The following is a 26,636-nucleotide window of genomic DNA, read 5'->3' as shown; positions in this document are numbered from 1 at the left end:
CCTTGAACATGGTAGATGTGTTGTTGTATATGGAGGGTCAGAAAGCTCTCGGATTTCATCAAAAATATCTTAATTTGTGTTCCAAAGATGAACGAAAGTCTTATGGGTTTGGAACGACATGAGGGTGAGTAACTTGTAATTTTTGAACTATCCCTTTAATATTATTTAATAATTTGATAAAATCCAAGAACATTTTAGTGCCCATCTCTTATTTCTACCAAAATGGAAATGTATCTGCTGTGACTTGTTTTGTGAATTTTCATTTTTGAATGTGACATCCAATGTTTCAGTCTATGTTCAATTTTAATTTGCCAGTGATCTTGCCAGCTTAAATTGACAAAACAATAAACAAGACATTTTAAAGAGGACAACCATTTTATTATGTCTCTGGATTACCAGTGAGCCATTAAGGATTTGTGCAACAGTCCAAATTTTAACCCTTTACAGAAGTGATTCTCAACCAGTGAACAATTTAAAATGGTTTCAATTTCAACTTTATTTTGAAAGTGTGATTTCTAGACCTGGAAAAGTCACGTAAATTGTTCAAATCAAACAACTATATTCATATATTGTATATAATGTTTTCTATTTATGCCAAGCTTTGATATATTTTATCAGAAAACAATGGGAGCCATGGAGCCAAAAGGTTGAGAACCACTGCTTTACAGTTCTGTATAACTATTCTAATTATACTAATCTGAAAACAGCATGCCATGATGTTAAATGTAGATGTTTAATTCAAAAGATGACAGTATGCCAGATGCAGACTTATCAAATACTGTTAAGCACTGCATAACAAAAGACAGTACAGGAACATAAAGTTTCAAACTAACTGATGCAACATTAGACCAACATTAAGTATTAATCATAAATAATACCCCAGCATAAAGTCTAAAGAAAAATGGACATCCAGAATATGAAGTCCATTTAAACGCCCAATAGCTTAAAGCAGTTAAAAAAAAAAAAAAAAAAGTAATATACAAGTATAATATAATTATGTAAATGGACAGTTGGAGGTTTGTTCAGGGTCATTAAAGTAAACAAAAAAGGCATAAAACCAAAATGAATATGTTATGTTTGAGGATAACATGGTAAGAATGGATAAAACGTGGAATGCAACCGAGCAGCAGAAACACAAATCCAGCGCAAGACCCTCATCATAAATACTGTATTCGCATAGCATTAAAACAATATAACCTTTCAGATACAATATGATAAATCTAAAAACTCTGCAGTTCCCATGGAAAGACCACTATGCCCAAGAAACATCACAATCACAGCGCTGAAGTATGTTGTATTTCATGTAACACCATCGTCACCCCTGATCCCCATAAAAGCTGCTGGAATCAAGAATAAATCTCTTGTCTCAAGTGAAGCAACATTATTGAGACACAAAATGAAGTGCAGATGTCCTTAAGAAGCTGATGTCTGAAAGTAAAATGGAGAGAGGAAAAGATAATGGTGAATGTCAGAACTACATCAAAACAACACAGACCGAACAAAGAACACTTAGGTGGATGTGACATATTACAAGAAAATCTCTGAGAAAGTTAAAACATTAAAAGCTCTACCAAACAGGAAATGGAATGATCAATAACTCAAGCTTGTGGCTCCTGGCAATGGCAAAAAAGATAATGTGCAAGAAGTGCTCAATACCACACAGTGGTGGAGTGGTGCTGACTCGGTTTAGATCTCAGTGGTGAGGGGACCGCCGCTCTGGATGATCCTCATGATAGACTGAACCACTTCTGAGGTAGTGCCCTGACCCCCAATGTCAACTGTGTGCAACTGCAACAGAAAACATTACAACATGCTTAGACATATGATAAAACATCAACTGAGCAACAAGCATGTGGGCTCTTTTGAAAATTATTTGATTCTGATTGTAAAAACTGAACTGAACTGAATAACCTAACACAGAATAGGAGTAATATTCTTAAAGGAACAAAAAGTTATTTTTTGTTAGAATGTTTGTTCAATTAAAAAGAAAAAAAAAAAAAAAACATCTGACACCAAGAGGAAAACTATAGTTAACTCTACAAACTTTGAAGAATTTTATCTAAGTAGACATTACTACTTCAAGATACTGCCATGTAATATTTTGGAGTTCAATTTCAAGCAAAAATACAGTTCAAAACCTTATTTCATCAAGGATGCATTATATTCATCAAAAATTAGTAAAGATATTTATATTTTTTCTGTTATCAAAGAATCCTTGCCATCGCAGTAATAAATTACACTTTTCAACTATATTAAAATAGAAAACAGTTATTGTATTCATTTATGTATTAAATCTTACTGACCTCAAACTTTGAACACTAGCTTATATTTTATGATATAAATTGACATTAATATAAAGAGTTATTTTATGCAGTCTAACTGGTACCTTGAACAGGTATTCAACCGACAAAATTGTTAAAGCCAGATGTGATCTAAAACCAGCTTTACAAGCAGTGCTAGACCAGCGTTTCCCTATCCCAGTCCTCGCCTGCATATTTCGTATGTATCTCTTATCACGTACGACGTTTGTTCTATTCGACCGTAAATGGCCTGTGAAGTGAACATCACCAGATATTCCCCCATGATTCCAGTTCGAAACGAGTGTATGTTCCATTCAAAGGGCAATTAAGTGCGCGAGACGTGAATTTCAATTGCATTTATTTACAGAGGTAGCCTATATGATGTCCACTTGTCTGTGTGCGAAGACGCTGCAGGCAAATCCATGAATGAATGTTCCGAAGTGAAGTAAACTTTAACGGATCTCCCCTGCTCAGGGAGTAGGAAGCAATGAACACTATGTAGAGATCATATCGATTGGAACACAGTTCATACACGTAGCTCTCTTCTAACGAGCTGGTTATCTGAATCAGGTGTGTTAACTAAGAGAGACATGCAAAATATGCAGAGCGGGGGCACGCGAGGACTGGGATTGGGAACCGCTGTGCTAGACCAACCCTAAAATGTGGACAGACAGGTTAATAAGTTAGAGAATGTGGGTGTGACTGACCCTGGTCTCGTTCATGGTGGTGAGAATCGCACCGCGGATCATGTTGGCATAGTCATGAATTCTGAAGAGGAAGAGAAGAAGCCACTACTAAAAAAAAATCATATCCTAAGCAATGTACTACAGTAATACTATAGAAAATGCTGTCAGTGCATATTTCGCTTATTTTATACAACAGGGAGATTCTGGCTGTTCGTTAAGTTAGAGATGTAAGAGCTGACAAACAACCAGAAAGGCAAAAATAGGCAAAACATACAAGCTTCTCCTTCACCACTTACTTGAGATGATCTAACATGAGGCAGCTGGCAAGCAGCATGGCAGTGGGGTTGGCAATGTTCCTGTTGGCAATACTCTTTCCTGTATTCCTGGTGGCCTGTTATAACAAATTTAATATCATTCAAATGTCATTTGAAATTTACATTTCAATTTCAGTGACATAAAAATGTATCTTATAAGACAAGCACATCATAAATTGTGAATATTAATCAGCCCACATGAAGTAACGTTCACTCAGTAGTTAAACTACTGAAACGTGCACTGCTGTTTAAAGGTCTGGGGCGTTTTTTTTTTATGTCTTTGAAAGAAGTCTCTTTTGTTCACCAAGGTTGCATTTATTTGATCAAAACAGAATAAGAGCAGATATATTGTGAAATATTATAACTTAAAATAAAATAATTTTGTAAAACATTTAAAATGTAATTAATTCCTGTGATGGCAAAGCTGAATTTCTTCAGTGTCACATGATCTTCAGAAATCATTCTAATGTTGTGATTTGGTGCTTTAAGATATAAGAACAGCATTCTTTTATAACTTCATAAATGGATCAACTGTCACTAATGATCAATTTAATGCTAAATACAATTAATGGAAAAAAAAAAAAAAAGACATTTACTGACTCCAAATTTTTGAACAGTTGTGTAGTACACTAGCTAAAAAGAATTATTATGAGGGGACATTTTCTAACTTCAACAAGTGAGGATTGTGCTAATCGCCTCTGTCTTTTCCTTCAGACCAACCGTTTCAAACACAGCGTAGTCTCGCCCGTAGTTGGCACCAGGCACCAGACCGGGTCCACCCACCAGCCCCGCACACACATTGCTGACCACGTTCCCATAGAGGTTAGGCATCACCATGACATCAAACTGGTGGGGCTTGGAAACAAGCTGAAAGAAGGAACATAACCACAGTAAATACAGTACTGAACTGTCGGCATGAATTGTTTGATTATTTGTGCATAAGTGATTCACCTGCATAGTGGTGTTGTCTACAATCATACTATCAAACTCAATGTCTGGGTATCCAGAGGCCACCTCCTTACAGCACTGCAAGAACAGCCCATCCCCCAGTTTCCTGTTAGGAGAAGAGAGTGAAAACGCATTACGAGACCAGTGACATTCTCTGCTGTGACACAACTGTGATTTAATAGTAGAGATGGCAAGCGGTAGACTAACATGATGTTAGCCTTGTGGACGGCCGTGACCTTGTGGCGACCTTTATCTCGGGCCAGTTTGAAGGCATAGTCAGCGATGCGGAGGGAGTTGTTCCGTGTGATGATTTTTAGAGACTCCACAACTCCTGATACACTCTGAAACACAGGAAGTGATTATTTATTCTAGGGTATGGACCAAAAAAAAAAGGATATAAACTGGATTGGATTTTAGACATAGAAAGTGACATGCATAGAAATGTATGGACAAATAATGAAATTGATGTAATTTAGAACAATCTACAGTATATACTAATTATATAATATATATATTTCTATAACATATAGATTGCCCTTAATGACATAAAAAAATATTTTATATATTTTATTATTTGTCCATGATGAACAAATTTTCAAAAAGATGTACATGTTTTATTATACACAACGATTTAACAGCTTGGGGTCAGTAAAGACTCATTTATAGCACAAAATATTTCTATTTTAAATTTAAAGACTATTCTATTCAAAGAATTCCAAAAATGTATCACGGTCTCCATAAAAATTTAGGCAGCTCAGCTGTTTTTTGTTTCAGCATATCAATAACAATAAGAAAAGTTTCTTGAGCAGAAAATCAGCATATAAAAATCATTTCTGAAGGATCATGAGATACTAAAACTGGAGTAATGGCTGCTGAAAATTCAGTTTTGCCATCAAAAGAACCAGACCCTAAACTTACGATAGTTTATTTTTTGTATGTCTAATAGAATAAAACATTTTATTATCTTCATTGATGAATTCACACATACAAGTCAACACTCTGTATATTAGGGAAAGTGCGCGAGAAACAGGCAAAGCTGTGTGAAAGTCTGTTGAGTGGGTGCAGAAAAATACTGACCTCATGCTCCAGACTGCTGTACTCGCCCTCTGTATTTTCTCTAATGATGATGATGTCGATGTTTTTGTGGCGCGTCTGAACTCCAGGAAGTGACTGGCAGTGCATCACATTGGCGTACAGATCCAGACTCGTGCTGAGAGAGAGAGAGAGAGTGACAGCTGTGCTAAGAGCGAACGGAGGTGAATTGGTCTAGAAACTGGGGCACTCTGCCATCACTCATCAAACTCAAACTGAGGGGCCCAACAACTTCTTACAACTTTCATATACAGCAGCATAAACATCTGATGGGGCTGGTATAAACAGATCAATTGTGTAATCATTTGTCTTTCAGGCTTACCGTAGAAGATTGTTCCGTGACTTGTGGTTAGGGGGCATTATGTGGTTAGTCTCAATGTTACCTGGGGAAAAAAAAAAAAAGATGAAATTGAAATCCAGTTTTGTTATCTATAATCTCACTAAAAATAGAGGAACAAAAATAGCTTGTCAATTACTAGCTGCAAGTACAGACCCTTAAGAGCAATTCCATTGCGGCGAATGGCCATAATGGCATTATTGATGTCATCCTCACTGGTTAATGCAGAATTTACATGTACCACCTCAAAGTCCACAGGAACACAGCAGAACCTATGATTCAACAGAAAAATCTTAATGTGGCAATACACTATTATCAGCCACTATTTATATTTGTGTAAAGTATTGATTTGACCAACCTGAAGAGCTCTCGCACATGGTTAAGCAGTTCTGGTCCAATCCCATCTCCAGGAATCAATGTTACAGTATGCCGACCTCCATACTTGGCAGGAGGAGGCTGCAAATAAACATAATGAATAAACATTCAGTGGACATATTCCATGTGCATGATAATTGTGGAAATAACTGAGATATTTGACAACATGCTTTTATATTTACTTTTATGTTACTCCATACTTACTATGATTTGTCCCTTCAAGACAGATGAGGGCCAGATGTGAAGAAACAAAAAAAATAAAAATACAGTTAGTGATAGAGAATAAGGAACCACAATTCATTCCTTAAGCTCATGTTCTCTTCTAATCAATAGTACAATAAGATAGATAGATAATATCAGCTGCCAGGTAAAGACAGCAAACCCACTGCGTATGTAGGTTTTCCTCTTTGACTGTTGACTGCTGCGCCAAAGACCTACAAAAACAGACGCATTACATTAGAGCACGGCTGTGTTTCAAAACCTAGTGCGCTGCCTACTTAGACAGCAACATCTGATGACTAAAATGCCAAAAATGTTGTCTACGTTGGCAGCTCACTACGTTTTGAAACGCTGCCAATCGCTGAAAGCACCCTGAAACATCGTGTCACTCACAGTTGCATTGATTAAACGTGGCTCTATAATTTGAAATATAAATGAACAAATACGTAAATGAAATTGTTTGAGCTAAAATACAAGTATAATGCGGACTAACACTAAACTGCCGTTTAGCCAGCTCTGACCTTGTCTTACTGAATGTCAGTAATGTTTTCCGCGCTGATAAACAACAATTATTTGTATTTACAATTTTTTTCTGGTCATATTGTGTAAATAAAATGCCTTGCCTTTGCTGTATTTCCCAACTGCCTTCCCAAGATTGGTTTTAAAGCTTTAGTAAGAGTGGCCATCATGAGAGTAGTATGCGTGTGCATTATATTCCGGACTAAACACCGACCGGTGGAGAAAGGTTCCGGACTAGGTTCTTTCAAATAAGTCTTTTAAATTACTTTAAAGATTATATTAATTACTTTTCCACTGACAAATTTACACTCATACAGATTTGCTATCGTACATTTAAATATGTCTTTCCGCTATAATGTCTCAAAGCTACATTATTAAAGAATGTCTAGTACTACAAACCTATTTTACTTACTCTCCATTTATATAAATAACACTATTTTGCATGGATCATGCGTAATTTGCATTCAAACTAAATAAACATTTGGAGCATAAGAGATGCTATTTGCATATTGGGTGCGCACAAGAACCACGTGCTCATAATTTGCAACCCAAACCGGAAGGAGGTCATCGGGATTGGTGTATTGGCAACAGATGTACGCTGCTGGAGGACACCTAACAAGGATATTTCGTTATTACTGAGTTGTGTGCTCGTTAAATGTGCGTTATATTTGTTGCCGACTAATTAAGTCGACACCGTTTTGAAGATGAACGTGAGCAAATTAGTCGTGACAGAGTCCTAAAGCACAAGGGAGAATCTTTCACAAACCCGCTGCACAGGGTCACTGCAGATTTCAGGTTCAGCGGTATTTTTATTTTTTAAATACATGTGTGTAACGTGTGTTTGGATTCCGTGATTGCCATCCGATTTTTAAATAGCTAGTTGTTTCAGTGGACTGTAGTATGAATCTGGTGTCAAGGTATCAATTCCAGGGAGGGTTGCTTCCCAACTGATTAACAGGTCTAATGTCATATAAGTGGGGATTGTTTAAAACAATATCCCCCGGTTTCACAGACAAGGATTGTCTGAGCTGTTTCAACTGAAATAAACTTGCACTGACTGATCTTGAAATATGTTAGTGCCTTTGTTTTGTCTCAGGACGCACCCCAGTAATGTTGTTTTTTCTAATTATGTTGAAAAAAAGAATTGAACTATGGCCTAATCTTGGTTTAGTTCCTTTCTGTGAAACCGGGCTTGTGTTTATATAGCCTTTAAAATCAAAATATTTCGCAGAAATGGGCAACAAACTTGCTCAAAAGTATGTATGAACTTGGCTTAAGCTGCATTTCCTGAATGACAGGCTGCTCAATCTAGTTTTTAACAGTTTGCCTCCCAGGTTTCACTTAGAAATTAATGCTCTGTTCATGATTAACTTTTTCATTAATGTTGCTGCTTTTTAAATGTAATGTTCTCACTTACTCCAAACAGAATATTATCACATTGGCCATTTGCTGACCAGATTGACATCTGTTCACCATGAGGTTTGCAGGTCTGTGCATTTCCATGCTTCTCATGTACTAGTGAAGTTTCGTTTCACAATGGCATTCAAATGCTGTTTTCTTCCTTTTGTATTCCCTAGTGGCACTCCGTGCTGTTGCTTTGGTTCTTTTGTTGGGCTTTACCTGGCTTCTAGCAAATTCTATGCTAGGAGGGGATGGGAACTCCTTGATACGGATGCTGTTTAGTGGTAAGGATGTATTAGTGCAGGGGTCACCAGACACGGTCCTGGAGGGCCGGTGTCCTGCAGAGTTTAGCTCCAACACTAATCAAACACACCTGAAGCAGCTAATCAATGTCTTCCTTGGTATACTTGAAACTTCCAGGGAGGTGTGTTGAGGCAAGTTGGAGCTAAACTCTGCAGGACACTGGCCCTCCAGGATCAAGTTTGGTGACCCCTATATTAGTGGATGTTTTGGTGGTTTTATATGTGTGTGCATGTGTATAAGTTTCTTTAAGGTTTAGTTATTTTAATACAAGAAGTTAAACTAAATATGTATACATATATATATTTTTCAGGTTTAGTTATTTTGGTACATGAAGTTAAACTAAATTGAAATGAGATGTTGCTAGCTGAAATAGTTATTTTATTTGTTAACTTTTAAAATATCTTAAAATAGAAAACATATTTTAAATTGCAATAATACTTTACAAAATTACTGTTTTACTTTGTTTTGATCAGATAAATGCAGCCTTGCACTTTCAAAAATATTACAAAATTATGTTGATTCCAAACTTTTGACTGGTAGAGTGTGTGTATATATCATTTAAAGATAGTAAGTGACAGAATCATTATAATTGCTGCAATAAAATATTACATTTTGGGGGGTGTGCGATATCATTCTATCAGCTGCAGGTCTGGCTCCGCCGTATCAATATACTGTACAGCGCGACATACATTCACATCAGTGTTAACTCAGCGGTAGAGTTACGCTCACGAAACACTGCACTTATTCGCAATTACAAAAGTACATTATTTGCGTGTGTTTTAAAGCCTTGCCGGTTAAGCTTTTCATTCGCGCGCTGGTCTGACGTGCGCTTTTTCTGAGCTGGTACACCTGAGGCGCGCGCACTAAAAAGCCTGTCTAACAGCGCCTGATTACTCAACTAAGTTATGTTTTGAGCTAATACTGTCAAAACACACAAGGTTTACATATAGACTCAGTTTGTTGTCTAAAATGAAAGTAAACGGATGCGTGCCTGTATATTAGATGCGTGCAGGTCTTAAAGGGACAGTATTAAACATGCAGCCGACTGTCTTAAAGGGGTAGTTCACGCAAAAATTTAATTTGTCATTATTTACTCACTCGCGTTGTCCCAAACCTGTTTTAATTTCTTTCTAGCGCTGAACACAAAAGAAGATATTTTGAAGAACGTGGGTAACCAAGCAGTTGCTGGTCCACATTGACTTTGATAGCAGGAAAAAAAAAAGTACTATGGAAGTCAATGGGGACCAGCAACTGTTTGGTTTTCCACGTTCTTCAAAATAGCATGTATGTTCAGCAGAAGAAAGAAACTCATTCGGGTTTAAAACTAATTTTGAGTAAATGATGGTATAAATATAAAACACTATGACAGAATCGACAGACAGATGATAGAATTTTTATTCTTTAATATTAAAACAACAAAACACAAAGAGGAAAAATTAACTCACTACTCTTGACTGAAAAAAATAATACAGTTGCTTTAATATGAATCAATCTATATAGTGTTTTATTTTTATATTTGTTCATTCAATTTCTTGAATGCTCCTGCTAAATATGCCTATTGTACCTGAAAATAAAGCACTGTTTGTTTTATTTGTATATTGTGTATTTGTATCTTTGTTCTTATTTTTAATAACAAATATAAAATACTGACACAGATTTTTATCTTCACCCACTTTGGCCTAAATATCCACCATTCTTTTTTATATTTTGTTACCTTGAAAGGCTTTGTCTTTATAATAGGGAAATTAGTTTGGCTGTACTGCTCAAACAAAATAGTAAAACCAACATGACAAATAATCGTGATAAAATCGTGATATTTCTGGAAAAAAAAAATCGTGTTATGATATTTTTGCCATATCACCCACCCCTAATTACATTATATCAGCCAAATAAAAAAAAAAAAAAGCCAACCAAATATCAACCATGATGATAATACCATGGTCGACCACAAGATTGTGTAATATAATATCAGTCTCAGTGGCTTAATGGTCATTCACAAAGTTTTATCGTTCATAGGTGGACAAGAAGAGCCCACTCCAGGTAAAATGACTTTTTACGTTATAAACGTGCATTTATACATTTTCACGAGAAACATTTAAGCAGTCTAATCGTGCAATGCAATAACCTGCTCTCCTGCAGAACCACGACCACGCAAGTACAAATGTGGCCTGTCTGCACCATGTCCCCCCAAACATCTCGCCTTCCGGTTGACCTCTGGTGCTGCCAATGTCATCGGCCCCAAAATCTGTCTGGAGGATAAAATGCAAGTGGCCTGCCCTTTTCGCTGCTGCTTAGTTGCTGTTGGTCTCTTTAATTAGCTTGCATGAGCTCCCTCCCTATTTCTTGTTCTGTCTCCACTGGTATTCATCATATCATCTTTGTTTTTCTTATGGCCATCACTACCTGACTCGTAATCTTTTTGGGGAATGTGATGCAAGTAGGCGATTGTTTCTCTTTCCATGGATTTTGTTCATATTCATAATCCATTTTCTGACCCTTCCTTAACTTCTACCATAGAATTAAATGTCTAAATAAATGTTGTTTTGAGATGATATTTGACTTTTGTTTGTGTGGTCTTGCAGTCTTGTCAGCAGTGCTAAAAACAATGTTGGCAGAGGGCTCAATGTTGCCTTAGTAAATGGTAAATCTCTCATTCTTTATGCTGCTATATTTTTGCATGTGTTGTATATGCATTGTTGATGACAATTCAATTTCCATTTCTCAGGGGTTAATGGAGATCTTTTGGAAGTAAAAGCATTTGATATGTGGGCAGGAGGTAAGTTGACCTTTAGGGTGATGTATTGCTTTGGTTAGGTCGCTGTTTTCTCAGGTCATAAAATGAATGTTCTCTCTCTCCGTCAGAGGTTTCAGAGCTGCTGAAGTTCCTTCGTCCTCTACATGAAGGAACACTAGTATTTGTTGCTTCTTTTGATGACCCGGCCACCAAGTAAGAATCTATTTATTTCTGCAACCTACTTTTAAACCCAGATTACCATTGTTATGTGATTTAATCACTCCTAAATCAAGAGCATATCAGAGGCTCTTTTCCTCCATTGTTTCTTGGATTTACTTATTGTTAAACCCATTCACAGGTTAAATGATGAGGCTCGACGGCTGTTTGAGGAGCTGGGGAGCACAGCAGCGAAAGAACTGAGCTTTAGGGATAGCTGGGTGTTTGTTGGAGCCAAAGGAATAGAAAATAAGAGCCCATTTGAACAGGTAGGATTTATGGGAAGAAACATGCAAATTTTTGTATGCAAGCTCAGGTCAATTTTAAAAGTCAGTTTTATGGGATAAACTTACACTGAGCTTTATAACGTCAGAACCTTTCTGTCTGAATATAGTTTTACCTTCTAGCCTCCACATGAGTCCATCATGACTGTCATGAAATAAACCAAACTGCCCCTTTCTCTGTGATTGAACCTAAACCCCAATCAAAGCCATTTGCTAAGAATACATTTGAAAAAATAAATAAACTCTTGTCTCTTCCCTGTAATTTTTGGAATTTTTTACTTTCCTTTAAGCTTGGTCTTGAAACTTGGCACTGAATACTGGCGTGTTTTGCTCTTGTATAAGAAATGACTTCTAATATTCCTCATTTGCATGTCTTGCTAAATGTTTTAATCAATTAATTGCTGTTTCTTTAAAGCAAAAATGTCAGATAAAAAGCCGTGCGGTGTCTCACTTCATTCTAGCTCATTTATACAATTAATATTCCGCCAATTTGAGTGCAAATAGAGCTGGTCATTGATGTTTTGGAAAACCTGTCTGAATGAGCAATAGTAAAAAGTGAGGGCAGAGTTTAGCTGTTGGTGCATTTTGAAGAGTTAATAATTTACAATTTTGGATTCTTAAAGCAGCTCAAGACTTTTTTTTTTTTTCTTTTTCTTTCAGCGAATGAAGAACAGTAAAGGCAGTAATAAATATGAAGGCTGGCCCGAGTCTCTGGAGATGGATGGCTGCATTCCTCTGCGCGCTCCTTTAGAAACTTAAGGCCTCATGGGTGCTTTGAACTTTATGAACACTTCAAACACGAGGATCAAGGAGCACTGTGTACAAGTACAACTCGGCTGCCTAAAGATTTTACTCATTGGATGGTTCGAAGTGGATTTTCCTTGTAGAGCTGTCTACTTCTTTTCAAGGCGAAGAAACAAATTGAATTGAAAATATAACTGGAAGTTGTCTGGTCCGGTGGAATTAGAATTGTTTTGATTAACAGAAGAAGAATTGTTGTTTTTTATGAAGAAAAAATACAGGCACATTAAATGTTTTTTAACAATATTTAAATGGTATGTTTAGAAAAAATGTGTGAAATTGATACTGTATAAAATCTGTGCCTAGAGGTTGTTCTGAAGGATTCCATTAATATGCATTTATGTTTAAAGACAGATTATTATATACACATTGAAGAATGTCCAGAGAGTCCATTAAAAATGGTCACCTGTTTCTAATCCATGCTTGTAATGAGATCAGTTTCATAAGACTCATCTCAATTAAGTTGCACCAATGTTCTTCCGTGTGTAGTTTTTGTTCTTTGTATGATGAAATGAAATGAAATGCACTGCATAGACAACCTTTGCTGGGAATCAACCCAAACATAAAGGTTATTCATGTAGTTTTATTTAGGACAGCCTTTTTTGGGAGGATTACGTTTGTCTTATCTCATAATAAACTCTCACAGATGTTTATCCCCTCGTGTTTGAGCAGCGTATCGGTTGGCTTTTTGAAACGCTCTATTTTTGCAGTCACTGAAACGCAATGGGGTTTTGGCTAATAATACAGTTTGTACCAAGGAAGTGACTTGTGGTTGCCTCTTTTGCATACTTCTCACTTTTCAGTTCACGTGCGCACAGTAAACCCTTTTACGGAATCTCGTGATCACGTGTGCTGTGTTAAAAAACACCCAAACAAGCACCATGGACAGCGGCATTACTGTTCTCATACACTAGAGGGCAGCAGAGAAGGAAGAATTTGAAACGCACCCTAAAATGGCACTTGTGTACGATTAGAAATGTATTTTTAGACTTTAATTAATTTCCTTTTTCTGTACTTTATGTATGGTAAGATGTGTTCCTTAAAACTAACTAGTACCAATTTTATGTAGTATATATTTTTTTATAATTACTAAGTAATTCATTGTGATTAGAAGGCTATATCCCCCGGTTTCACAGACCAGGCTTAAACCTAGTCCCAGACTAAAATGTAAATCTGAGCTATTTCAACTGAAAGAAACTTGCACTGACTGATCTTAAAACATGTCAGCGCCTTTGTTTTGCACACCAGTAATGCTTTTTTCTAAGGCATGTTTATAAAAAATTACTTAAATGTCCTAATTGAACTATGTCCTAATTCTGGTTTAGGCTAAACCCTGTCTGTGAAACTGGGCCTATGTTTTTCAATTTAGTATATCACATACACTTAAGCTTTGGGTTCAATATTAGAAGGCATTATAGTGATAAATCGTATGTATTCAAATTAGTCTCTAGTATTGTTCCATTCCCAGTATTGCTCATTTACTAGACACTTCCTCAATAATTTATTCGATTGTTACTGTTAGTAAATTGTAAATTATGCCATATAATTTTATGGGGATCTGTGGTTCGCATATTAACTATACACTTCAGACTATGAATTTACAGGCTTACTAGTACTTTTATTACTTTTATTTGGTACTACTAGCCTATCTATTTATCAAAAAAGGTTGTTTGTAAAGCTCCATAATCAATGCATTAATATAAGTACATTTCAGTAATTTAAGTACTGTATAGCCATATAGTACTACTATTTTATCATATTGAAATATTGAGCTGTGTATTAGCTTAACTGGCTAATTAGTTAGCATACGTACAAGGATAGGAAGAAAACATTTTCTGCTTTAATTATATAATGTCTTTTGATTTATACTTCACGTAACTTACAATAAATTATGTATTTTCATAATTAAGGCCACATGAATTGTCAAATGATATTGTTGAATCGGGATATGAATAGAAAAACCAAAACAAAAAAGTAAAGTCAGACATGCCCTTTATCCTAATAAGTAACAACCCTATTAAAATGTTAATTAATTATATCAGAAAGCCCAAATCTCATTGTTTAATCAGACATATACTGAGACAATGCGCGACCTCGCGTGGTCAGACAGAGGCGGCGGCGCGCATAGTTGGAGCACGCGGTGCGAGCGAATGAGCGAGCGCGCGCGTCTCTGTCTTTAACCGAAAAAAGAGAAACGATTGTGCTCGATGAACGACCGCGAACGTCGCAGCGACGGACGCTGCTCTGTGAATGATGTAAAATAAACCTATGTGAATACGTAGCCGTTACATTCACCGGCGGAAAGGTGTGCTGATAATAACCTCGCGGAAAGGCAGAGCAATATGTTTTTTTTAACAGATGATGTGTCCAGGTGGATTTGCAGGGTTTAACGACGCTGCTCAAACAAGAGAACCAAACGCTCTTCCAGGAAAAGGAGTAAACACCGGCAACCTTACACGACAAATATCCAATATCCAACGAGATGCTGACGAACTGTTGAGTCTATGACATAAATTGGAGAAAGCGAGACCTTTCGACAAGCTGCTTCAGTTTAAATAACGACAGAGGATGCAGCACACCGGTGAGTCACGTTACCATTGACTATTGTGTTAAATAATCTTTAGCTCTTGATATTCGGAGGACTTGTTTTTATAGATACAAATTGTTAAATAAAAACGCATCTTTAGGTTGCTGTATATGTCTCTCAGGCATACAGGAATCCCAGGCAAACATAGCTTAGATGCTAACACAACACGGTGGTGCTGAAATGGAGATTGGCAGTGGACGAGACTAGCAATATTATTACCGCTTGAACGGTAAATTAAGGTGTTTCCATCTTTTTTTTTTTTTTTTTGTCTGCTTTTTACTTCTGATTCCGAGGAGGTTTATGCTCTTGATATTGTCTTTTTATATTCTTCAGCCGTCTTGCTAACCGAGTCAATGTAAATGAATACTGAATGTGCAGCTCAGACAGGCGTTTGCTCTCATGTCTGTCTGTATTATGTCATACCGTTGACATTTTCTCATGCTAATTGTCAATTTATCGACTGATGGTGTTTCAGTTTGTAAGTTACAACCTAATAGCATACGTCTGTGTATTTTATTTCATTTTATTTTTTTGTGGCTGCCATGTCTTCTGTTGCTATGTGTTTTTAACTCAAGGCATCGGCCACTGTTGGTCAGTGTAGAGGCTAATAGATGGTGCCAGTATAATAGTTGACTTTATCTTATCTTTCTTTGGGGCTTTGTTTAAATAGTATCATGATGTTGTAGGAGATTTTATATGGGTCACTGACAAATAAGGATGTCTGAGATGATGAAAAAGAGAAATCTAGTTTAAATTGGCAAGTTCTTTGAAAATGGTTGGTGCCAGTTTCTACAAATCAGTTTTGATGTATGGACTCTAAAAATGTCAAGTGGTTTAATCAACAAATAAATTGGTCAAAACACGGTCCTTGCACCTAGAATAAATGCGGCAATTATTATTTTTGTAATGGTTTTCAAAAATATTTTTCAAAGTGATTTTTTTTTTTCTTATACAAGTCATGAATTTGGTCAAATATCAAGTGGGTTTAACTAGTGTTATGCCATTTGAACTGACCTGATTTGACCTGCCTTTTCAATAGGCAAAATGTGTGATCTTAATGACTTTGGAAGATAGTCATCAGGGTATAAAGCAATGTTTTACGGTTTTGTTGTGACGTGACATCACCGTTATGCCACCTAGGCTTTTTTTAAATGTGTGTTGTAAAAGAGGCGCTTTAATGTATTTTAAATGTAATTTATTCCTGTGATGCCAAAGCTGAATTTTTAGCAGTCATTACTCCAGTCTTCAGTGTCACATGATCCTTCAGAAATCATTCTAATATGCTGATTTGCTGCTCAATAAATATTCCTTATTTTTTTTCAGGATTCTTTGATAAATATAAATGTCAAAAGAACAAGAACAACATTTATTTGAAATAGAAAACTGTTCTAACATTTTAATTTAGATATCTTTACTGTCTTATTTGATAAATTTAAAGAAATAAATTTAAAAAAATCACCCCAAACTTTTGAACAGACTAGTGTATGCAACTTTTTGTATCTGTGCAGTCTATGCTGATGAGGAATAAGCAGTGATGAGTGTAAAAGTGATGTTAAAAATCCCTCAACTTCAGTGCTTAACTACCTCATATGCTATGATAGGATAAATCAAGAGAAGCTTACTTTAGGCATAAACCTCAAAAGCACAATAGTAAGCCACTTATGTATAATCCACAATTCATCATGGCAAGCTTTGATTAAACCTCTCTCACCTAGATTATATCATAGACTGAACGAAGAGAAGGCAGTATGTAGTCTTTTTTTCTGGTTCACTGTGTACCCTACCCTCTGTGACCATAGTGACACTCACTTTCACATGCTTGACCTAGATTGGACAAAAGTGTTTGTTGTGTGTTGTTCTTGGTGTAACTTAATGGGATGAGGAGAACAAACTTTATACCTTCAACTCCAGCTGTCATTTTGCTGTAATCTACACCTTGAAATATTACAGGCACCAGATTTTATTCAGTAACGTTTACTGTCTTGACGCTGTGCTTGGTCTCTTAAATGGATCCACTTTTTTACTTTAAAAAGAGTGCTCTGTATGTTGAGTTAGGTTTAGAAAGACTTTGAATTTACAGGTGTTATTATTGTGAATCGCAACACAACCTCCCTTTCCTAGAAAGATCTATTTAATGGACTATGATTCAGGAATGAGTATAGATGTGATTGGTTAAAAAGAAATCAATTGTGACAGCAAATTATCCAGCCTACTTACATCAGTGCCTAAAGCAAGTGCACAGATCCGCAATGTCAAATTATACATTTGATGAATTTTGCCTTGAGGATCAGAATGAAATGACAATGAACAGTTGACCATAGTGAGACCTTTCTTGCTCTGAAAACTGACCTTTTCATCTCAGGATGAACTGGCACTTAACTCTGTTTCAAAGTAAGCCGTAAATTATGTAGATACCTCAGTAATCCAAGACAGACACCACATGTCTGAGGGTCTGGTTAAAAATGTCTTTGTTGTTGTTGTTTACATTTCCTGAAGCTTTAAAACAAAAAAAAAACAGCTTTCCCATAAAATGAAAAATCTGATCATTTACTCTAGGGGTGAACGTAGACATTTATCTACAATCGTGCAATTGTTGCAGAAAAGCTTACACACAGCACAAGCCTGATTCTTTTTTACAGTAATACAACCTTTATAGTCATGTTTAAATGCAATAAATATAAGCAACACATTATTCAATGCTTTTTACTTTTGCATTTACTTCTAGATTTATATATTAAGCTGCTCAGGCAAGTGGCAAAACATTTAAACTATATTTCTTATGTTATCACAAACATTCTAAATTAACTTATGACCGGCAGAAACACTGCGTTTTCTTTTGCATTTAAATCTTTATTACAAACAATCCTGCGGTTCATAAAGAACTTTGCTTTCCATACCTTCACGAGTGCCATCTATTATTGCCTTTTTTTTATCTAAAGTGCTCTTTTCCTTTAAACCTAGCCAAAAAGCCATATGTGTTGACTGTTAAACACAGTAGACTTTAATTATATGCATTTATAGTGTAATTACTCAATTTTCGTGTCAATCCATGTTCATATTTACCGCAAACAATGCGCTGTCTCTTTAATTCAGCACATGCAGTACAGCAAAGATAGACTCGGTGCGGAAACGATCGCTGCACTGCTGTAAACACACCGCTCATGGAACGCGCTGCTGGACCGCAACCTGATCCGTTAACACGAGTGCGGAAAAAATACGCACCGCACTGCAGTATAATATGCTGCCTTCACATCATATCGGAATTACCGTAATTCCGAGATGACAGCACATGATGTTCAACTCGGTGCTGTTCAAGTCCTCGGACTGGGGATTATCCGTTTCTATAGCGACAACAAAGTGAACCCACGTGAAAGAATGTTGAGAACAACAACAAAATAATAACAGTACGAACACTTGCATAGTAGCCTGTGGTTTTTTTTTTTTTTTTTTATATTATTATAGCACATCATAGTAAGTATGTATATATATATATTTATTATTATTTATATATTTATTATTATTATTTATTTTTTTTTTTAAGAGCAGTAATATAACGTAGCTTTCTTTGAAAGCTCCGGCATTTTTCTCTGGTTCCGCTTTCGGTGCAGCGGTCATGTGGTACAAGCAGGGTACAAGCCGTAGCTTCCAGAATGCTCCCAGTTTCGAAATTATGAGTTCTATGAGGACGTGAACGCTTTTTACAAGTTGGTATCTCGTAATTATGGGAATTCCGATATGGCGTGAATGCACCTATAATGTGACCCTGGCGTTATTTGTGTGCGCTTCAAGCTTACAGTCGAGAGTGCGCAAGTTCTGAATGGTTAAACACTGGCAAGAATTAAGAAAAACAATTTATAAACTTTAATAACGATGCAACACTGCCTCTATTGTGCAATTGACAATTCCTGTGTCAACTATGCAGCCTGCAACTAGCTTATAGTGCAGACGCGATGTGATTTGAAGCCATTTTCGCATTTTGAGAGGGAAAGAGAGCGCGCGCGGTGATTCACACACAGGCTGTTTATGAAACTATGTCTCACAGAAAGTTTCAAATTACTTTGTAAGTTATTTAATGAATAAATACGAATTGTACCTCACCTTCAGCTGCAGCATTATCATTATTTTACCCGCGCCGGACAGAGATTGAGATGGTGCCGCTGCATGTCGTGCCAAACCTGTCACGGCAGATCGGTTTATGAGATCGGCCTTTTTAGAGACCGTCGATCAAACATCCCAAAGTGATTATTGGCCGATAATTATCGGTACCCAATCAATCGGAGCACCCCTAATTTACTCACCCATTACCTGCATGACTCTTTCTTCTGCAAAACACAAAAGAGAGTTGTTGCTTTAAGAATGTTTCAACTCTTTTTGTCCATACAAAGCAAGTCTGTGGGGTTTAAAATAAAAAATGGAGCCATTTGACTTTCTCTCTATAGTGGATGGGGGCGTGACGTCACTGCTCTAGCGCCGCGGTGGCTGATGGGAAAAATCGCCATTTTGTGAGGCCACTTGTTGCGACGCGCCGAGGAAGTTGTAATATGAACCTGTTTTAAATAGGACACAGAAATTGAATAAAGTGTAAATCAACATATTAAAGTTATTCAACAAAACATTATTTAGTCAAGAGCAGTGAGGGATTTCTTCTGTCTTTTGTTGTTTGATTAACATTAATGACAGACGGCACACTTTATTAGGCTTCTGTCACAAGACCTGTTTCACGGATCCAATGCTTATACATATGCGTTTTCTTTCGCAACTTAAGACAAAACTGACAATGCTTATGAGGATACTCGCCAGGACGACCATTTTGACGTTATTTTGTGTGTATTTGGCCACTTAAGCGCAACAAGCTTTGTTTGTTTGTTCGCAGCGCGCTTTGGATGCGACTGCAGCGCACAGAAAAGCGCCTCTGAGCGCACAGTACCGAAGACTTAAAAAGGCGTGCAAATAATACATTTCTGTGACGATGCAACAATGACCGATTAGGCAATTGACAATTCTGTCAACTGTACCGAAACGCGAGCTAAAGTCTTGTATCGCAGCGTGCAGCAGCACTAGATGCGCCGATGTGAAGAGAAGGTCAAAGAGAGAGGACGCGGTGCAGCTGAATCACTCACGCTGTTTTCAAATGACTGGTTGTGTGAATTTATTTACTCATCTAACCTACACGCTATATTCAATAAATGTTTTGCAGGAATTTCCCTCATTTTAAAGTCGAAAGCTGCGGGAATATATGCGCAATATCCCACACCGAAATTCAGGACTTGATTAAGCATAATTCTACTGTACATAGAATTGTGAAACATGACTTTTCCAAAACTTTCCAGGCCTGGAAATTGGGGTTTTAAAATTCCATGACTTTTCCCGGTTTTTCATGACCGTATATGAACCCTGAATGTGACGATCGGGTGCCGTTATATCTAAATCAGGCAAAAATATAGGTGCGGGTGGTTGGCCATCTTTTCCAGGTACCGTTTTCTTGCGTCCGGTAGAAGTTTGTCTCTGTATAGTACATTTTGTTCTTTTAATCGACTTTTCAACATTGAGTGCGTTTACATGGACCCTCTTAATGCGATTATAATGAGATTTTGGCGATATTGCGATTATGCTTTACCTCATGTAAACGCAATACTTCGATCTAAATAATACGATTAAGCTTATAATCGCAGCAAGCATAATCGTATTAACATAGGTGGCGTACGCCGATTTTAATCGGAATATACAGGCATGTAAACACCTTAATCGCAGTATTGCCTCTCTGACCAAAGTGTGCATGCGCTTGTGACATGAATAACGTGACACGCACCTGGCTGTAATACGGAGATTAGAAACGATGGAGGGGAAGAAAGCATCGCATTCTGAGGAAAACACAACAAGCTGCCAGCAGTCTCTGTTCAACATGATCTCACAGAATTCCGTGTAATATTCACGGACTTAATTAACCCCGAATCTGTGGTGGCATCACGGAATCGCCGAAAATTCCGTGATGGACTCACAGAAAAAATTCCGTGATGGACTCACAGAAGTGATACCAATGTAAGTCAGTGACAGGCATCAGCCGTGCTCCACGCACGGAAACCAGTGAATCCGTGCATGGACCACGGCTGATGCCTTCTGTGAGCCCATCACGGAATTTTCGGCGATTCCGTGATGTCACCACAGATTCGGGGTTAATTAAGTCCGTGAATATTACACGGAATTCTGTGAGATCAGGTTGCTCTGTTCCTTACCCTCATCCAGAAAGGACGAACAGAACGCGACGGCAGCGTATAGGCAAACAAATTCCATCATATTTCTATCATGGCGCCGAAAAAGCGTGGAATACAGCGATACAAAATCATTATGCATTAGACGTAAATAGATTAAAACAGCGACCAGTAACACTGCTCTTTCTGAGTCCATCATTTGTGCTGTCCAGTGGGGTATGTGAATAATGGCAGTAAAAAAAATTACCACAATTCTTAGCGAATAATACGAATAATGGAAATTGCATGTAAACGGGAGTAAGAGCTTTGCTCTTGACATGTAAACATCAAAATGCGATTACGTCCTTACTCTGATTATTGGAAATAATCGCAATATTCGTGCGCATGTAAACGCAGTGGTTGTTTTAAGTCTCGCCCGATGTGGCCTCACAATATGGCGGCGCCCTCATCGGGCGAGACTTAAAACGAAAAACAATGTTGAAAAGTCGATTAAAAGAACGAAATGTACTATACAGAGACAAACTTCTACCGGACGCAAGAAAACGGTACCTGGAAAAGATGGCCAACCACCCGCACCTATATTTTTGCCTGATTTAGATATAACGGCACCCGATCGTCACATTCAGGGTTCATATACGGTCATGAAAAACCGGGAAAAGTCATGGAATTTTAAAACCCCAATTTCCAGGCCTGGAAAGTTTTGGAAAAATAAAAACCCAGAAAGTTTTGGAAAAGTCATGTTTCACAATTCTATGTACAGTAGAATTATGCTTAATCAAGTCCTGAATTTCGGTGTGGGATATTGCGCATATATTCCCGCAGCTTTCGACTTTAAAATGAGGGAAATTCCTGCAAAACATTTATTGAATATAGCGTGTAGGTTAGATGAGTAAATAAATTCACACAACCAGTCATTTGAAAACAGCGTGAGTGATTCAGCTGCACCGCGTCCTCTCTCTTTGACCTTCTCTTCACATCGGCGCATCTAGTGCTGCTGCACGCTGCGATACAAGACTTTAGCTCGCGTTTCGGTACAGTTGACAGAATTGTCAATTGCCTAATCGGTCATTGTTGCATCGTCACAGAAATGTATTATTTGCACGTCTTTTTAAGTCTTTCGGTACTCGTGCGCTCCAGAGGCGCTTTTCTGTGCGCTGCAGTCGCATCCAAAGCGCGCGCTGCGAACAAACAAACAAAGCTTGTTGCGCTTAAGTGGCCAAATACACACAAAATAACGTCAAAATGGTCGTCCTGACGAGTATCCTCATAAGCATTGTCGGGTTTGTCTTAAGTTGCGAACGCATATGTATAAGTATTGGATCCGTGAAACAGGTCTTGTGACAGCAGCCTAATAAAGCTGTGCCGTTTGTCATTAATGTTAATCAAACAACAAAAGATAGAGGAAATCTCTCACTGCTCTTGAATAAATAATGTTTTGTGGAATAACTTTAATATGTTGATTTACAGTTTATTCAATTTCTGTATCCTATTTAAAACATTCATATTACAACTTCCTCGGCGCGTCGCGCAACAAGTGGCCTCACAAAATGGCGATTTTTCCCATCAGCCACCGCGGCTCTAGAGCAGTGACGTCACGCCCCCATCCCCAATAGATGGGGAGTAAGCCCCGCCCCCCTTAGTTACTGTTGCTCCCTCGGACAAACAAATGGAGTTGCTCACTGTCTTAAAATGACAGCTACAGTCTGAAAACCTTGTCCCACAATGTTTTTGCACAATTTTGGACACAGAAGACCACCAAATGGGAATTAAATATTCCATGGAGTGATTTATAAAACATTTAAAAATAAATACGGTGGGTAACTCGAAGGAGGGTTTACAGATCACAATGTAAGCGGGAGAAGTCTCATATTACGATCGGTCATCACGATCGCAGATGACAACATGCAGGATCAACACTGTTCATGTATCACAGGGTACGATTAAATTAATGTACATTTAACCAGTTTAATATGGAGAGGCACTGAAATGTAGACCTTCGTTTGTGTTTTTGACCTACACTGTACAAGACACGAGAACAGTCCGCTATTTAGGTTTGTACATTAGCATGGACTCACTAACTTTAACGTTAGCTAGTTTTAGCCAGATATACCTTGCTAAAAGACAAGATAACATTAACGTTCTGCTTGAGCAGATGAAGATTGTAACTTAATGACTGTATGACAACCAGAAAATGAAAGTTTTTGTCTTCATTTGTATTGGGGTGAATACTTGGGGACATTTTGCTCTGTTTTGTTTGGATTCAGGAAATGTAATAAATTATATTGCCCATCCTCTCAGGATACCTGGAATCAGTGTTACAAGTACCCCAGGCACATCGTATTTTCATTTTTGAAGCATAAACCCCATAAAACCGATGCGCGCTTCAGATCTTCCAATGTTTCTCTATGGCGCTCAAACCTAAAGATGTCAGAGTTCCGCTCCCCGTGTAACTGATACTCGACTGCCATTGGCTAGTCTGCGTTCGAGGGGAGGGGTTTACCGGTAGATCAATTGAAAGACTAAACGGTGTGACACATCAAGCCACCTCGGACCATTGTCACTAGTCAGAACCCCTTAATGTGTTTTTGGCAAATTCAGCATGTTCAATCGGCATCAGGCTGTTGGTAAAACAGATCACTCTGATTTTCTATTCATTCATGTGTGTGTCATGAGGACACACACATTCTCTTCTTACATAGTCTTACCTGAGCATTCCAATGCGAATATATTTTCATAACAAAGCAGTTTGGAATGAAGAAAGTGAACAACATGATTCATATTCAAAATGGTAAACTAGCACTTTGTTTATGGCTTGTATATTTGCAGCAAATATAGACTACTGCCATCTTGCTGATATAGATAGACATTTAATTTGTCTCACAAAACTGCCAAACATGCATGCTGTTAGCTGTGTTCAAATGCAATTTTTATTTTTAAATCCCAGGCAACAACACAGTCAGATTTCAACACAACTAGTTGTTTGGAGGTTTGATATGTCACCGCCCACTAAGCCCCCTAGTGGAACCTGGCTCCCTGGTTGAGAATCACTGCCTTGAGATTGAAATAGATTGAAGTTGCAATGTCTGCGCATGCATTGTCAACAAAAAGCACTCTATTTACTTTGCACAATTTATTTACAATTGAAACAATGTCTGACACATCAGTTTATCTTTTCTTGTTTTATTTATTGCTTTGGCTGATCTCATCATACTCCTATTCTGATCCACACCTCTTCCACTCCCACATACCCAAACTTCAGTTGGTTTTGTTGTGGTGGAATTTTGTCTATTGTCACTGCTGTCACTCACACTCACATGAGCACATATTTTATCACGGGAAAATCTCCCCAACTCTTTTTGTGTGTGTGTGTGTGTGTGCACAACCCCCTCCTCCTTTATCTTCCTCTCTTGTTCTCATTCACACACATTTTTCCCACCCATTTCAACACAAACCCCCCTCCTTATCTGTCTCTCTCTCGACTGGCTGTCTAAAACCTTGATGTCCTCTCTCACTACCCACAATCCTTTCCTGTCCCCCCTCCTCCATTTTATCCACACTTTTTCATCTAGATTCATCATTGCTCAACCCCCAAACCCTTCTGTCTGCCCCCTCCCTAAACACACACACACACACACACACATAGATACACACACGCTACGTTCCCTGGCTCCCTCTTTGTCTGCCTCAGTAAATCAGCAGAGCCTGCTCAGTTCCAGGGGATTAATGTGTGTATGCCAGTGAAGAGGGCAATGAAAAAACTGGGAGGTAGAGGACTCGATTTTTGTGTAGCGCCTGTTGTGTTTGGAGTTTCAGATTTCTGTGGGAGCGGACAACTTTGTGTGTGTGTGAGAGAGAGAGAGAGTGCTTTAACAACACTGTGCACTGATTAGCTGTACCGTTTGTTGAAGAAGAGCTCGGGTATGGCATGATTAAGTGATATCAGGTACTTTTTAGAAGATCCTGTCCAATGTTAGCTGCAGTTGATATGCTGATGCACTTTAAAAGCCTGTCAGAAATTTTAAACCCACCTAGAGAATGTGTTTGCACGTTTCAAAGAGGATTAAATCACAGGCACGGATATTCAAATTAGCGATACATCTGGGTGAGGTTGGACGCTGTATGTCATGATCAGTCCCACATGCTCCACTGACAGATGAGAATGTAGAATAACAGAGCTGATGTACCAAACTAAACATCCTCAGAGGTGACTGGGCTTGTCATATTCAGGTTTTCCCAAAGCATTGTATGCTAAATTACACAGGCAAGTTAAGGCTACTCTGATTTGTCTCTGCCTCCAACTTTGTTGTGCATATGAAATGCTGCATAAAAGTCATGCTAAAATATGCAGCTGTGACCCGCCTTAGCTCCTAGTGACAGAAGCAGCTCTGATTGTGTTTTGGGTTTGTGTGACTAAAGCGCAGAATCAAAATTTGGGGTCAGTAAGATACATTTTTATTTTTTAATTCAGCAGTGATCAAAAGTGACAGTAAAGACATTTGTAATGTTACAAATTATTTCTATTTTAAATAAATACTGTAATTCTAAAGTTTCTTTTTATCAGAGAGAACTGCAGAATGTATCATGGTTTCCACAAAAATGTTAAGCAGACAAAGCAGTTTAGCATATTAGAATGATTTCTGGAGGATCATGTGACACTGAAGACTGGAGTAATGACTGTTGAAAATTCAGCTTTACCATCACAGGAATAAACTACATTTTAAAATATAGAAAAAAAGTATAAAGAATACTTAAATAATAAAGTATAAAACAGTATATTGTGAATTCTTCTTCTTCTTCTTCTTCTTCTTAATAATAATAATAATGCACTTTAATTTATTTTCAAATCAAGTAAATAAAGCCTTGGTACGTATAAGAGACTTAAACATTAAACAATGTTGTTATTCCTTCATGCGACATTACTACCATATTGTTTATGCTCAACTTTTAAAGTATTGGATATTATATCTCATTACTTATAAGCACTAGGGATGCTCCGATCAGGATTTTTGCAGCCGATACGGAGTACCGATTTCTTGTCATGGTGGTCGGCCGATGCCAATGCCGATTCTGATGCTTCAAGCTTTATATGTAATAATGTTATATAAATAATCACAAAAATTATTCCTTATACAGTGAACACTTTAATATTAATTTAAAATGGTGTTTATGCATAACATATGTGACCCTGGACCACAAAACCAGTCTTAAGTCGCTTGGGTATATTTGTAGCAAAAGCCAAAAATACATCGTATGGGTCAAAATTGTCCATTTTTATTTTATGCCAAAAATCATTACGATTTTAAGTAAAGAT

The 26,636-nt window shown here is 37.5% G+C and overlaps 3 protein-coding genes across 12 annotated transcripts in view; 2 read left to right on the top strand and 1 right to left on the bottom strand.

Moving 5' to 3' along the window:
• Positions 1-356: 356 nt before the first annotated feature.
• idh3g (isocitrate dehydrogenase (NAD(+)) 3 non-catalytic subunit gamma) lies at positions 357-7,195 on the bottom strand. Of its 2 annotated transcripts, none has more exons than XM_058764391.1 (14): positions 6,895-7,195; positions 6,439-6,486; positions 6,257-6,268; positions 6,036-6,133; positions 5,834-5,949; positions 5,663-5,723; positions 5,326-5,458; positions 4,456-4,589; positions 4,252-4,354; positions 4,021-4,167; positions 3,283-3,377; positions 3,008-3,068; positions 1,657-1,788; positions 357-1,428 (listed from the first exon to the last, which is right to left on the bottom strand). In XM_058764391.1, exons 1-13 carry the CDS (start codon positions 6,979-6,981, stop codon positions 1,687-1,689), a joined length of 1,197 nt encoding a protein of 398 aa, XP_058620374.1. In that variant the 5' UTR covers positions 6,982-7,195; the 3' UTR covers positions 357-1,428; positions 1,657-1,686. The 2 variants fall into 2 exon arrangements, with proteins under 2 accessions (XP_058620374.1, XP_058620375.1); XM_058764392.1 differs by having other exon boundaries at positions 1,682-1,788.
• A 165-nt stretch (positions 7,196-7,360) lies between these two features.
• fam3a (FAM3 metabolism regulating signaling molecule A) lies at positions 7,361-13,462 on the top strand. Of its 2 annotated transcripts, none has more exons than XM_058764395.1 (10): positions 7,361-7,593; positions 8,217-8,277; positions 8,368-8,475; positions 10,511-10,534; positions 10,634-10,757; positions 11,077-11,135; positions 11,220-11,270; positions 11,357-11,441; positions 11,587-11,713; positions 12,389-13,462. In XM_058764395.1, the coding sequence occupies exons 2-10, from the start codon at positions 8,265-8,267 to the stop codon at positions 12,485-12,487; spliced, it is 690 nt and encodes a 229-aa protein (XP_058620378.1). In that variant the 5' UTR covers positions 7,361-7,593; positions 8,217-8,264; the 3' UTR covers positions 12,488-13,462. The 2 variants fall into 2 exon arrangements, with proteins under 2 accessions (XP_058620378.1, XP_058620376.1); XM_058764393.1 differs by having other exon boundaries at positions 7,362-7,585; positions 12,389-13,460.
• Positions 13,463-14,631: 1,169 nt separating this feature from the next.
• The window catches only part of si:dkey-151g10.3 (serine/threonine-protein kinase WNK3), a 65,447-nt gene continuing 53,442 nt past the window's right edge, over positions 14,632-26,636 (top strand). For 7 of the 8 annotated variants that reach the window (XM_058764390.1, XM_058764386.1, XM_058764389.1 and 4 more), the window contains exon 1: positions 14,632-15,110. The gene's annotated coding sequence lies outside the window, so the exon portion shown is untranslated. Of the gene's footprint in view, positions 15,111-15,237; positions 15,346-26,636 lie in introns of all 8 variants that reach the window. The other variant, XM_058764384.1, reaches the window with a different exon arrangement.

The sequence above is a fragment of the Onychostoma macrolepis genome, chromosome 23 (assembly GCF_012432095.1).
Source record: "Onychostoma macrolepis isolate SWU-2019 chromosome 23, ASM1243209v1, whole genome shotgun sequence".
Taxonomy (NCBI): Eukaryota; Metazoa; Chordata; class Actinopteri; order Cypriniformes; family Cyprinidae; genus Onychostoma; species Onychostoma macrolepis.
Note: the sequence above shows the minus strand (reverse complement) of the source record. Positions and strands in the feature narration are given on the sequence as shown.